The sequence below is a fragment of the Physeter macrocephalus genome, chromosome 3, assembly GCF_002837175.3.
Source record: "Physeter macrocephalus isolate SW-GA chromosome 3, ASM283717v5, whole genome shotgun sequence".
Lineage (NCBI taxonomy): Eukaryota > Metazoa > Chordata > Mammalia > Artiodactyla > Physeteridae > Physeter > Physeter macrocephalus.
In genome coordinates this window covers 31,654,437-31,668,025 of record NC_041216.1, presented here as the reverse complement: position 1 = coordinate 31,668,025, position 13,589 = coordinate 31,654,437, and the positions used below count along the sequence as shown (strand labels likewise).

At 54.6% G+C, this 13,589-nt stretch overlaps 1 protein-coding gene across 1 annotated transcript in view; it reads right to left on the bottom strand.

The window, feature by feature from the left end:
• NADK (NAD kinase) overlaps nt 1–7,210 on the bottom strand; it is a 10,433-nt gene extending 3,223 nt beyond the window's left edge. Inside the window, exons 1-5 of the mRNA XM_024125473.3 lie at nt 6,989–7,210; nt 5,202–5,285; nt 1,407–1,536; nt 993–1,101; nt 816–901 (exon numbers count right to left, since the gene is read on the bottom strand). Coding sequence (XP_023981241.1) covers nt 816–901; nt 993–1,101; nt 1,407–1,536; nt 5,202–5,285; nt 6,989–7,161 — 582 coding nt within the window. The 5' untranslated portion in view covers nt 7,162–7,210. The remainder of the gene's footprint in view (nt 1–815; nt 902–992; nt 1,102–1,406; nt 1,537–5,201; nt 5,286–6,988) is intronic.
• Between the last annotated feature and the right edge of the window lie 6,379 nt (nt 7,211–13,589).

The following is a 13,589-nucleotide window of genomic DNA, read 5'->3' as shown; positions in this document are numbered from 1 at the left end:
GGGGGGGGGTGGGGGGGGTGGGGGGGGGCAGGACGCGGGGCCCTGTCACACGGAGACCACGCCCAGCAGGCGGGAGGGCGGGGAGGCCTCGACAGACCCGCTGGAGAGGAGTGGGGGTAGCCGGGGGCAGAGGGCCTGGGATGGGCCCCGGGGACCCTAACAGGGAGGCACCGCAGCCCCCGAGCGCCGCTTCCGCTGAGGAGGGGCTCCCACAGTGGGAGGTGAGGAAGAATAGGGGCAGCTCTGAGGCGGCGGGACAGCCCCAGGACCCTCGCCCTCATCCTCTGCCGGCCACGAACGCTGCGGCCTTCCAGCCTCAGCGGGTTCACACCGTCTGATGTGAGGGCCCAGGCCCCGCCGGGCCCTACCCTCCTGCCCTGCTGGCCGCCCTGCCCACTTCCAGGTCGCTCTCTGGAGGCCACAGCTGACCTTCTAACACACCTCGGCCGGGTCCCTCCAGGGGCCCTGCCTTGAGGAGCGTGAGGGTGGGCTCCCGGGCAGACCCTGGTGGTCCACGGGGCTCCCCCGACCCCCCGGATACTCGGCCTGTAGCCGCTGCCCTCACCTGCCCCGGACGGTCGTCCACCAACTCGGCCCCACATGCCGGCTCCTCTGGGGGATGCCCCGCCCCCGGCCCCGCCCTCAGACCCCCCTCTCCGGTGCACCGTCTGCACCGCCGCCTCGGGGTGCATGGAAACGCCTGGCCTGTCACAGTGTCTAGCACCGGACGGCAGATGCAGCATTTGATATCGTTTGCAAACTTGCTCTGTCACCGCCTCCCCTCGCCGTCCTCAGGCGGCATCTGGGGGCCTCACCTGGAAGAGCGACGAGGCGTAGAGCAGGGTCCCGTCTCCTCCCAGGCAAATGATGAGATCAATCTGGTTGGAGATGTCATCGTAATCTAGAAGACACGGCAGACACAGAAGAGCCGTCAAACACCCCCGATACTGCCAGGCAAGGCCTCCTGGGCGAGGCCCCGCGGGACAACTTGCCTTCTCTGAAGGTGCAGAACTTCCTCTTCACTGGCCCAAAGCGGTCGTCGCTCACGATGGCGGGGTCCTCCAGAACTTTCTTCTCCACGTACACGATCATGTTGTTCTCCTGGAAGGTACATGGGTGAGTCAGCCCTGCCGGTAAGAGCCAGGCCAGGGCACCCTGGTCTTCACGAAGCCTCCTTCCTGCCTTGCTTGGCCTTGTACATGCTGGGTGGGGGGGTGGGGGTGGCGGCAGCTCTGTCTCGGTGGCAAAGCGCGACCGTTTTTTCACTTCACACGCTGCTGAGCTGCTGGAGGCTCGGTGACGCTGGGTTACAGAGCCTCCTGCCTTGAGCAGCCCCAGGATCAGAGCCCTGGAACCCCGGGCGGGAAGCCGGCTCTGACCCCAACCCCGCGGCCGCCCCTGCTCACCTCCATCAGGTACACGCAGAGCTCCTTGAAGGGCTGGAGCAGGCTGGCATCCCGGATCTTCTTGATGACGAGGACGCTCTTTGGGGACTTGTTCCACGTCAGCCGCTGGCTGGCAGGGTCCTGGATGTGCCTTTGAGGGGAGACGAGCGTTCGCACTGGCCCTGGGCCGTCCCCGGAGTGTGTCTCCTGCGCCAGCGCGGCTGACCCCCAAGCCGGAGCGGGGGCTCGGCGCACTCAGAGCGGTGTCCTCCCTCTGGCTGGCCGACTGCACCCCTGCCCGCAGCTCCTTTGGAGCAAGGCTCACTCGGGGACCTGCTGCGGAGGAAACCCCACGCGCACCCGGACCCGCCGATGGGGACTCTGTCCCGGGGGACCCAGGCCTCCTGCTGACTCCTAAGGGGGGCACAGCCCCACGTCCACACCACTGTGTGAGCAACTCAGGTGACTGTAACTTGCACAGTTAAAAGCCCCCCGGTTTTAAAGTCAATGGCAGGATTTGGGGCAGTGAGACTGCTCTGGAGATTTCAACGGCAGGCACGTGTCGTCACACGTCTGTCCAAAGCACAGGAAGCACCGCACGGAGGGACCCTGGTGTCAGCTGGGGACTGTGGGTGACACGATGTGTCAGTACAGCTTCATCGTGTGTAACGAACGCACCCTCTGCGAGGATGTCGATGAGGGGCTGGCTGGGGTAGGGGGGCGCATGAGAAATCTCTGTACCTTCTCCTCACTTCTGCTGCGAACCTAAACCTGCTCAAACAATAAAAGCAAAAACCAAAAAAAGTCGGCTGGGCCTGGCTGCCAACGACAGCTCTGCAAGTCCTGTGGTGCTCGGCCTTGGCCCCTGGCGCTGGGGGGCTGGCACGGTCCGCGGGCAGCAGGTCCTCCCTGAGGGGCGGGGGTCCCGAGGCCGAGCCCCGCCAGGACTCCGACCGCTGTGGGTGCCCGGCAGGCACCCGCCCGGACTGGCAGCACACCCCTCCGCCTGTTGGGAAACAGTCCTGAAGGCCAGGCAGCGACTTCCCTTCTGACCCAAGTTCCCCAATCAAGACACCTGCTCCAGGTCACGCCTCGTGGCCGCGGCCTCCTGAAAATCCGACGACCCCACCAGCAACTCTCCAAACCGTGACGTGAACCTTTACAAGAGCAGCGGGTCCCTGGCCCCAGGCTGTGACTGACTGACCATCACTCACCCTTTCCAGGCGTTTCTGCGAGGGCAGGGGTCACTCATGACCTCCTCTGCCAGGGTCTCCACCAGCCCGGGTCACACACGCGGCTCAGCGGAGGGCGGTGCTCGGTGCCCAGCATCTCGGTCACGCCGGACTGACGGCGGGAGTGCCACACAAACCAGCCCCCCCAAGGTGCAACGGCACCACAACCCTTCTTTCTGTACCCTCAAAACTGAAAGCAAAACATACTGTAACTTGTTAAAGGCCGTATAAAACAAGTCAAGAGAACTTCCTAAAATGAAAAATCAAACCAAACACACTGTATTTGATCTTCTTACTGTTCACACCATCCTCTTGTCCAATCGCCTTTAACAGCAAAGAGGCCAGACCTCAGACGCCTGCTCTTCACAGGCTGCCTGCCAAGCTCTGCCGCCCTGGGCGGTCACGATGGGCCCCGTCCAGCCCCGTCCACCCGCAGACGACAGCGCACTGGGCTGCGGAACCGGCTTGGCCCGTGGGAGGGGCCCGCAGGTGGAGAGGCGGGCTCGCGGGCCTCCTGTCACTCCACCTGGCCCCAGGCCTGGAGGGAGGGCAGGCGGGTCAGCAGAAGTCTGCCTGGCCGCCAAGGTGGATGATGAAGCCCCCCCTCCACTGACAGGTGGGCCGGACTCATGGCCCTTCAAGACCCGAGACTCAGCCGCGCCCAGCCAGAGCCACCGCAGTGCCATCGGCTCATCTCGGGTACCAACTGGTCACTTCCTGTTGGATCACTGCAAAGAGCGGTGCCAGCCCCTCCCTGGCACAGAGGCTCTGGGGGCTGGACGGGAGGCAGGGATGCCTGACAGGTCAGCAGGGGACCCATCTGAGCCCTGTCTCAAAAGCCAAAGGCGTCAGATGTTGGCAACTCCACATGTTTCAACATAACAGAAAATACACATTCATGGTGAGGTCTGAGAAAATAAAGTAGGAAGTAAATCTCTTGCAGTCAACTCCTCTACAGTAGGTTCCTCTGCAGCAGCAGGGGAAAGTCAGGTTAGCACATAATCCCTGCCCCACCAGCCATGGTGTTGGGAGGGCCAGGGACAAGATGGGGAAGTGGAGTCCCGTCCTCGCAGGGCAGACAGCCCACAGGACTGTGCCGGGCGCAGGGCCTCGGAGACGCTTCTGGAGCACCTGCCGCTCTGCTCGGAGCACCCCTCCCCACGATCCCACCTGACTTCGGGGAGCAGCTCAGAGGCCATCCTGAGACCCCACCCGAGGTTCACGAGGCCAAAACACACACACACCTGTGACACGGGCTGGGCTGGGAGCAGGTGACAGCCAATTAAGGCTGGATGGCCAGAGGCCACCCAGGGCGGCACTTATGCTGAGCCATGAGTGACGAGGAGGGAGCGGCGCTGCCAAGCCCAGGGAAGGCAGGGAGGGGCCCCCAGGCAGCGGTGAAAGGTCAAGGCAGGGCAGTCTGGGGCAGGGCACACAGCAGGGCGTGGGGCGCCTCGGGGGCTGGTTACCAGTGTGGGTGCTGTGCGGAGTGCAAACGTGGGGCACTGGGGGGTGGGCGCAGCAGGTGGGCAGGACCTGCCCGCGTCCAGCAGCAGCGACTAGAGAGCCAGGGCAGCACCTGGATGGTAGAGGCACTGACACCAGTTACCCCAGTGCCCAGGCCGCCCTTGGGTCACCAGGGTCCACACGGCACAGCAGCTCCCAGGGGCCCAGCACCGTCCGCCCACGGGGCCAGCGCTGAGAACCGGCAGACGGCTGCAGGGAGCAAGGCCCCCCAGACGGTGAGTTGCAGAAGCCCCCCCGGGCCCTTGGTCTGACCCCCACAGAAGGCGAACCCTCCACGGCTCCCCAGAAGGAGGGGGCACAGACGGCCCACTCGGTGGTGAGCCCACCGCCAGGCACAGTGGCAGTGCCGACCTGGAATTGTGCTGTTTCAACACAAAGCTCTTGTGGCCACGAAGCCATTTGAGTGTTTTCTCCCCTAGGACACAAACAACACAGAGCAAAGGAGCAAAGCTTTCCCCTCCTTGGAACCATCCAGCACCTGGAGGAGGCGCAGGACGGGTAGAGAGGGGAGCTGGGTTCAAGTGTCCAGTAAAATAACCCGAAATGCGTTTCTTCTAAATAGTTTCTCAGCCAGCACCGCACAGCCAGAGGCCCCCAAGCTGCACTGCCCTCAGGCTGTCGCTAAAATACAGAGCTTACATAAAAAAAAGAAAAGGAAAAAAAAAAAAATTGTGCCCGCAAGGCAGGGTATCTCTCAAACAAGTAAACTCAGCTTTTCAAAAATGCCAACTGACATCTCTGCATTTCAATAATAATTAAGAGAAACATATTTGACCCACCAAATGCATTAGCATAAAATACATTATTTTTTTCTCCTAGAGTTTTTCCTGTAAAAAGCAAATTAACTCTAAATACGAGTCGAGGCCCCTCTGACCCACTGCGCCCAAGGAGCAGGCCGCAGCCACTCTCTCGCCCCGAGCGAGCGGGAGACAGCGCTGCGTGGCCTCCTGGGGCCTCAGAAGCCGCCCAACACACTCACTGCCCCACCCGAGCCAGAACCTCCCACAGTCCAGTGGCCCCTGGACAACAGCCCTGTGGAGCCTCCCAGAAGACTCACATGATGGTCTGGGGGTTCTGCAGCACGCAGGCCTTTGGTCCAAAAGTGGTCACTGGGCATGGCCCGTGTAGCGAGCGGGTCCTCCTGTGGGGAGAGGCACAGGGCAGGGGCCGTCAGTCGGCTGAAAGACACACACGTGTAGACAAGGCACAGACTGTGTTAAACTCTCCAAAGTATTTTTAATCCAAATGACATAAACTCCGTCATCTGCCCAGCACCCATGTGACAGTCCTGGAAGACCCTGCCCTGATCCCCAGAGCTCTGGCTGGAGAGCTACGCGCGGTCCGTGTAGCCGTTAGAGGGGGCACAGTTAGAAATACTCCTTAGAACAAGGACCCCAAACCAGTGCAGGTGCCCAGGCCCCACCCCAGAACCAGGGGATTCAACCCAGGGGAAGGGCCTGGGAATCTGAATTCTTGTCTGGGCACGTCTACTTGAAGACAAGCTTTTGGGCCTATACCTGGGAATCAAGACTTCAGAAACTATCCCCAAGCCATCCAGATTAAGATTCTAACAAAAATACTCATTCTGAGCTGTGCTGTCAATAAAAACAGGTAGTACTTGAGTGCCCCAACATTTCCAATAACTGAAAAGTGACTCACAGGGCACTGTGGCCAGCACATGTCCTGGGGACGATACCACTAGGTGGCCCTCCCTGTCCTCTCCTCAAGGGTCCAGCGCCAGCCCTTGGGAGCCATGTGGATGCCCCACGGTGACATGTGGCTGTGTCCACCATCACGCAGAGCGCCAGCTCCAGTGGCCTCATGGTCCCTTTCTTTTTTGTTCTTTTCTGGCCACACCACGTGGCTTGCAGGATCTTAGTTCCCCGACCAGGGATCGAACCCACACCCCCTGCAGTGCAAGCGCGGAGTCTTAACCACTGGACCACCAGGGAAGTCCCCTCATGGTCCCTTTCTGCACCAAAACTACTGGCACAAAGGTAGCCAAACACAGATGGCAAACTTGCTTTCGTCTCTGACTGCCCATCTCATGGTTCAAAGAACTCTCCAAATCCCAATGCAGACAAAAGAGATTTTCTATTGTGTCGTGAAGGGCAGCCTAGCCCAGGAGAGCCAGAGTCTGGTCAAGGGCTCCCTCCCTGGCTCTTGAGAACGTGCAGGGAACGGCCGCGAGCCACGGCCTGGGGCCTCTGGGGACTAAAAGCTTTGGGGAAATGCAGCTCAGACCAGGCTTTTCTAAGTCAGTGTTCCACTCAACCTCTGACAGCGGCTGTGGCTGCACGTCCCCAAGCCCCCTCCTGGAGACACCCACACGCGGAGGCCACCTTTGACCTGCTGCCACCACACCAGGTTCAATGCCCTTTCGGGAGTGACACCCCACAGAGCCAGCAGCCAAGGCCGCCCGCCGGGAGATGCACCCCCTGCAGTGCCAGGGACACCAACACGGGAGGACAACACGACTCTGCATGGAAGCGTCTGCTGGGAGCTGGCCGCCCGCTGCCCAGCAGGCGAGGGTGCCGTCCACCGGGACCCCTGCATCTGCGGCAGTGCTGGCTCAGGCAGCTCTTCCCAAAATCCCGGGTGGCGTTCACGGCTCTGAGGCCGGCACTGCCGCAGCCCGCCCGGCACCCCGACACCTGTGCCAGAGCCGGTGCCGCAGCGGGCGGCCCCGGTGACGCTGACGGCACACAGGCCCCACCCACGCGCCTCAACCTTGCGCAGTGTGTGGGCACGGGGCGGGGGGGTGCCCTCTGGGAGCTGTGGCAGCAAGCGCGCCCACCTCTCGCGTGTCTGAGCCCCCTCGCAGGCCCAGAGGAGGCCTGGTACCTGAACTCGCGGGTGTTGGCCAGGGCGGGCGCGGCCGACAGGCTGCGGGACTTGGCGCGGCCCCGGATGGGGTGGCCCAGGCCCCGGTCCTCGTCCCCATGGCACGCGGAGCAGCGGTAGGAGGCCGCCTCGGCACGCAGCTGCTCACTCCCGTTGACTTTTTCTTGTTCCATTTCCGTAGTTGATGGACGAGGAGGACTTCGGCCCGAAAACCCCGGATGCCTTGATTTAATAAAATACGGTAAATATCTGTGTACAAAACAACGTATACACACACCTACACCCACCCTATCAGGGGAAAAATGACTGATGTCCAACTTACCAAAGGACTCAGCAAATAGTCTATTTCCATCCCAAAGATATTTAAGAACTCGGGAATCTACCTGTGGTTTTTAGTGAATCCAGAAGAGCTAGGGGTCTATCAAGCTGGGGTGTGGCCACGTGCCAGGGGGTGCACACTTTCATGAGAGAGCAATCACCATCGTGCAGTCTTAAATGCCTCTCGGCCCAGAAAATCTGGATAAATATACTTGATAAGACCACCAGCAGGCACCCACTGAACTCCACGTCCTGCAAACAGTCTGCCTTTAATCCAGTGCCAATGAAACACTGGCCAAAACCGACGTACTTGGTCCTCAAAGAAAAGTTCAACTTCCAAATACTAGTAAAGATAGACACCCTCATTTTCTAACCACAACACAGTAAAGCAGGAAAAGATGGAAGCAGAAACAAAACAATAGTCCTCCAACCACTGGGGAATGTTTGAGTTTTCTCCTAACCAACTGAGGGCTCAAAACAGGTATCAAAACCACCGTGACGGTGCATTGAAAAGGTAAGCATGAACCCAAAGTCCATGCCCCCATTGAGCTGTGCTGAAATCCTTGAGAATTAGATGAGCTAAGGCCTAAGTCAATGAAGCTAAAAAAGGAATAAAACAAGCCTAAGAAAGGAGGAAGAGGTGACAAAACTACAGGCAGAAATCAGTAGGTTGAAAAGTATAAAAAGAAGAGCAGAGCTTGGAGAAAAGCAACAGTAAATAAGCCAGTTTAGATGAGGGATGAAAAGAACTATAATCACTGAAAAACTTGGACCAAAGGTCATTTTCTAAGAGACCTGCTGACTAATGGAAGAGCTTCGGCAGTGCCACGGGCTGCTGGGGCCTCAGGACCTGCCTGTCCTCGGGAAGCAGAGGGAGAGTGGGGCTCCTCGCTCAGAAGGACGCAGCAGGGTAGCCTGCCAACAGCTCACGTCACCTCTTGGACAAGCAAGGGAAACAGGGCCATCGCGGCAGGGACCACGACAGAGACCACGACGCAGATGCCAGCACCAGAAGGGACAACGTGGGGTGACGGCACGGAGAGCAGAAGGAAAGTTTAAGGACTCCAGAAAAGTCTGGGGCCTCTACAATAAGGTCAAAGGTGATGGGGTCCCTGCATCCCCCACCTCCACCTGCACTGTACAAGCACCTCAGGAGCTTTGGAAAATACTAATTCCCACACCTGACTTTGACCAAAGGCATCAGTAGCTTTAAAAGCTCCTGAGGCAGGGAACTCCCTGGCGGTGCAGTGGTTAGGACTCCGCTCTTCCACTGCTGGGGGCACGGGTTAAATCTCTGGTCGGGGAACTAAGATCCCACAAGCTGTGAGGTGCGGTCCCCCCCCAAAAAATGAAAAGAAATTAAAGTTTAAAAACACCATTTACAATAGCACCAAAATATAAGATACATAGGGATATAGCTGGCAAAACAAGTGTAAACCCTATTTCCAGTTATAAAATAAATAAGTCATGGTATGTAATGTACACCATGTGACGTCAGTTAATAATATTGTAGTGTATAATTGAAAGGTGCTGAGAGAGTAGATCTTAAAAGTTCCCATAAGAAAAAAAGTTGGTAACTATATACGGTGATGATTCAACTAGACTTTCCGTGGTGATCGTTTCACAATATATACAAACATCGAACCATTATGTTCCATACAACTAATAACTAATAAATTATATGTCAACTATACCTCTATTTTAAAAGTGTAAAACCTGTACACTGAAAACTACAAAACGTTGCTGACAGAACTTAAAAGAAACAAGTAAATGGAGAGACAGACCATGTTCACAGATTGGAGGACATGATACTGTCAAGATCTCAATTCTCCCTAACGTGACTGACGGTCTTCTCAAACCCGGCAAACAAAATCCATCCTTTTGGATAGGAAGCGGCAAGCTGATTCGAAAATTCACATGGAAATCGAAAGGACCTAGAATAGCTAAAAAAAACTGAAAAAGAACCAAGCTGGAGGACTAATAGTACCTGATCTCATGATCTGTTGTAAAGCTACAGTAACCAGACAATGTGGTATTGACATAAAGACAGACGCAGAGATGAAGGAAACAGAAAGATACCTTCACACCCAGTCAATCATTTTCAACAGAGGTGCCAGGGGATTCAATAGGAAGAGGACAATCTTTTCTCCAAACCATTGTAGAAAAACTCCATGGCCATGTCTAAAAGTATGAAGTTAAATTCTTCTCACATGGTACGCAAAGATTAACTCAAAATGGATTATAGACCTAAATGTAAGAATAAAAACTATAAAACTTTAAGAAGAAAGCACTGGAGAAAATCTTAGTCGCCTTGGATATGGCCAAGACTTCTTAAATAGGACACAAAGAGCACAAAGTTTAAAACTTGACAAATTGAACTTCATTATAATTAAAATCTTTTACCCTTCATCAGACACTGTTAAGAGAATGGAAATACAAGCTGCAGATTGAAAAGAAATATTTGTTAAACGTATACGTGACAAAGGACTTGCTTTCTAAAATACATAAAAAATTCTTAAAACTCAGTAAGAAACAACCCAATTAAAAAATTAGGGCTTCCCTGGTGGCGCAGTGGTTGAGAGTCCACCTGCTGATGCAGGGGAAACGGGTTTGTGCCCCGGTCTGGGAAGATCCCACATGCCGTGGAGCGGCTGGGCCCGTGAGCCATGGCCGCTGAGCCTGCGTGTCTGGAGCCTGTGCTCTGCAACGGGAGAGGCCACAACAGTGGGAGGCCCGAGTACCGCAAAAAAAAAAAAAAAAACAACAAAAACAAAAAAAATCCGCCTGCCAATGCAGGGGACACGGGTTCGAGCCCTGGTCCGGGAAGATCCCACATGCCGCGGAGCAACTAAGCCCCTGCACCACAACTACTGAGCCTGCGCTCTAGAGCCTGTGAGCCACAACTGCTGAAGCCCGCGCACCTAGAGCCCGTGCTCCGCAACAAGAGAAGCCACTGCAATGAGAAGCCGGTGCACCCCAACAAAGAGTAGCCCGCGCTCGCCGCAACTAGAGAAAGCCCGTGCGCAGCAACGAAGACCCAACGCGGCCTAAATAAATAAATAAATAAATAAATAAGAAGACAAGGCTGTGCGTCCCTCTGTCTGTGCAAGAAGGAAGAGCAGGCCAGGGAGGCCAGGTTACAGCTGCAGGAATGTGGACACCTACCCAAGACCAGGACAACCAGGGAGCAGCAGAGCCGGCCCCGACCCCGCCAGGCCCTGTCGCAGTGCTCTACTGGAACCACCTGACTTACCCTCGCCTGCGAGGAGCTGCGCGGGGAGGGGCCAGGGGGCCGAAGTCCAAGGTGACACAGCTAGGAGAGACACAGCTGGCATCTGGGCCAGCACTCCTAAGCCCCCCATGCCTGACCACAGTGGACACAGACAACGGGACCCAAAAGAGAGGCCCAGGGCACGAGCTGGCCCAGGGTCCCGGGAGGGGAGAGGACCCTGTAGACTCCACTCCTCGTCTTCTGGAAACCATGCCTTTGACTTAGCCCCTCCTAAATTAGAATAAGCTTCTATCAGGGCATACCCCAGTTTCCAGTAACACATAAGATCAACAATCATTATAGGCAATAATGCCAAACCTCTGGCCAAACAAAACTTGAAGACCACTCTCCTGCCACAGCACCAGCTGCAAGAGGCTGAAACCTGCTTGCAAGGAAAGCCTGCCCTAAAACCAACAGGGCCTGCAGCCCGTGCTGGGCAGGTGATGCTGTAATCCTAGGAGGGTGTGGAAAACTCTATCAACCCAGGAAGGTACAGAAATAACTATCTAGTAAGATCACTATAACCCTGAAAACATACGGATAAGAAAGTAATTAAATCCTATGACGCTGAAATTTCAAAAAGCTTAAAATTCATTTTATAATCACTGGATTTTTACATATTTTGTTTGATATTATGGGCCACATACTCAAAGGAAGAAATCATTCAAAGTAATTCTCATTTAAATGGTTGAGGTGAATTTCTATTTGTAAATAACAATGTTTCAAACGATAAAAGTTAGTGACTTCCCCCATTCCCACAACCTCCACCTACAAGGCAGTGCAGGGGTCTTCTGAGCTGCACATTACCCAGGGCCAAAACCGCTCCCCAACAAGCCCTCAACCACTCCTGGGACAACTGCTGAAATTTAATTTATTCTACAGCTAAATACTCAGGTGATGCCATCTCAGCTTCTACTTGTAGTTTAAGCATTATTATTACTCTGAGTCTTGGGGTAATACTTTGTATTATCTGATGCATCCTTAATGGGGACACAACATATAATGTTTAGAAAGAATAAATCGATCGCCAAGTGGGGCTTATTCCAGGAATGCAAGGCCTGCTCAATGAATGTAATCCATCATTTCATCACGCTGATCACATCAACTGATGCACAAAAAAAGCACTGGACAAAATTCAACACCCGTTTATGGTAAAAATTCTCAGCAATTATGAATAAAGGGTAACTTCCTCAACTCAATAAAGAGCATCGAGAAAAAACCTACCGCTAACATTAACTTAATGGTGAAAAAATAAGACTGGGAACCAAGTACTCTTTTTTTTGTTTTGCGGTACGCCCGCCTCTCACCGCCGTGGCCTCTCCCGCTGCGGAGCACGGTCTCCGGACATGTAGGCTCAGCGGCCATGGCTCACGGGCCCAGCCGCTCCGCGGCACGTGGGATCCTCCCGGACCGGGGCACGAACCCGCGTCCCCTGCGTCGGCAGGCGGACTCTCAACCACTGCGCCACCAGGGAAGCCCGGAACCAACTACTCTTAATCAGCACAGTACCGCAAGTCCGAGCCCGGGCAATGAGGCAAAAAAGGTGGAGGCCGAAATTAAAGACAGTATCATCCACAGTCACCTAAAAAGTACTTAGATGCAATCTAACAAATCATGTAGAGGACTTGTATGCGGAACATATTTTAAAAACCCTGATGATGGGCTTCCCTGGTGGTGCAGTGGTTGAGAGCCCGCCTGCCGAGGCAGGGGACACGGGTTCGTGCCCCGGTCCGGGCAGATCCCACGTGCCGCGGGGCGGCTGGGCCCGTGAGCCATGGCCCCTGAGCCTGCGCGTCCGGAGCCTGTGCCCCACAATGAGAGAGGCCACAACAGTGAGAGGCCCATGTACCGAAGAAAAAAAAAAAAAAAAAAAAAAAAAAACCCTGATGAAAGAAACCAAAGAACACTAAATAAACTGAGAGACATCCTTGATCATGGATTAGAAGACTCAACATAGTAAATATGTCAGTTCTCCCAAAACTCATCTATAGGTTTAATGCAATTTCTATAAAAATCTCAGCAAGATTTTTTTGTAAATATGGACAAGCTTATTCTAAAACGTATATGGAAAGGCAAAGGTGCTAGAATAGCTAAGACATGTTTTAAAAAGAAAGATAGGGACTTCCCTGGTGGTGCGGTGGTTAAGAATCCACCTGCCAATGCAGGGACACCGGTTCGAGCCCTGGTCCGGGAAGATCCCACATGCTGCGGAGCAACTAAGCCCGCGTGCCACAACTACCGAAGCCTGTGCACCTAGAGCCCGTGCTCCGCAGCAAGAGAAGCCACCACAATGAGAAGCCCGCGCACCGCAAAGAAGAGTAGCCCCCGCTTGCCGCAACTAGAGACAAGCCCGCACGCAGCAACGAAGACCCAACACAGCCAAAACTAATAAAATAAAAAAGTAAAAAGAAGGGTAAAGGAAGATGAGTCGCTCTCTGATTTAAGACTCTACAGCTATACCAATCAAGACTGTGTCGCTGGCGCAGGCAGACACAGGCCAACAGAACAAGTACACTCAACTGATTTCTGACAAACGCACAGAAGCAATTCAATGAAGGAAAGAGAATCGTTTCAGCAGATGGTGCTGGAGTCATTCTACATCCACAGGCAAGAAAGTAAACCTCAGCCTAACCTTCACATCTGAAACAAAAATTAACTCAAAATGGATCAAAATGGATTATGTTAAATATAAAACATAAACTATAAAACTTTTATAATAAAACACAGGAGAGGGAATTCCCTGGTGGTCCAGTGGTTAGGAGTCAGCACTTTCACTGCCAAGGGCAGCGGTTCGTTCCCTGGTTGGGGAACTAAGGTCCCGCAAGCTGTGTGGTGTGGCCAAAAATAAATAAATAAGTAAAACACAGAAGAAAGTCTTGGGGACCTAGGGCGAAAGAGAATTTTTTTTGTACATGATATAAAAAGCACAGTTCATAAAAACTAAAAAAAATTGGGCTTCCCTGGTGGCGCAGTGGTTGAGAGTCCGCCTGCCGATGCAGGGGACGCGGGTTC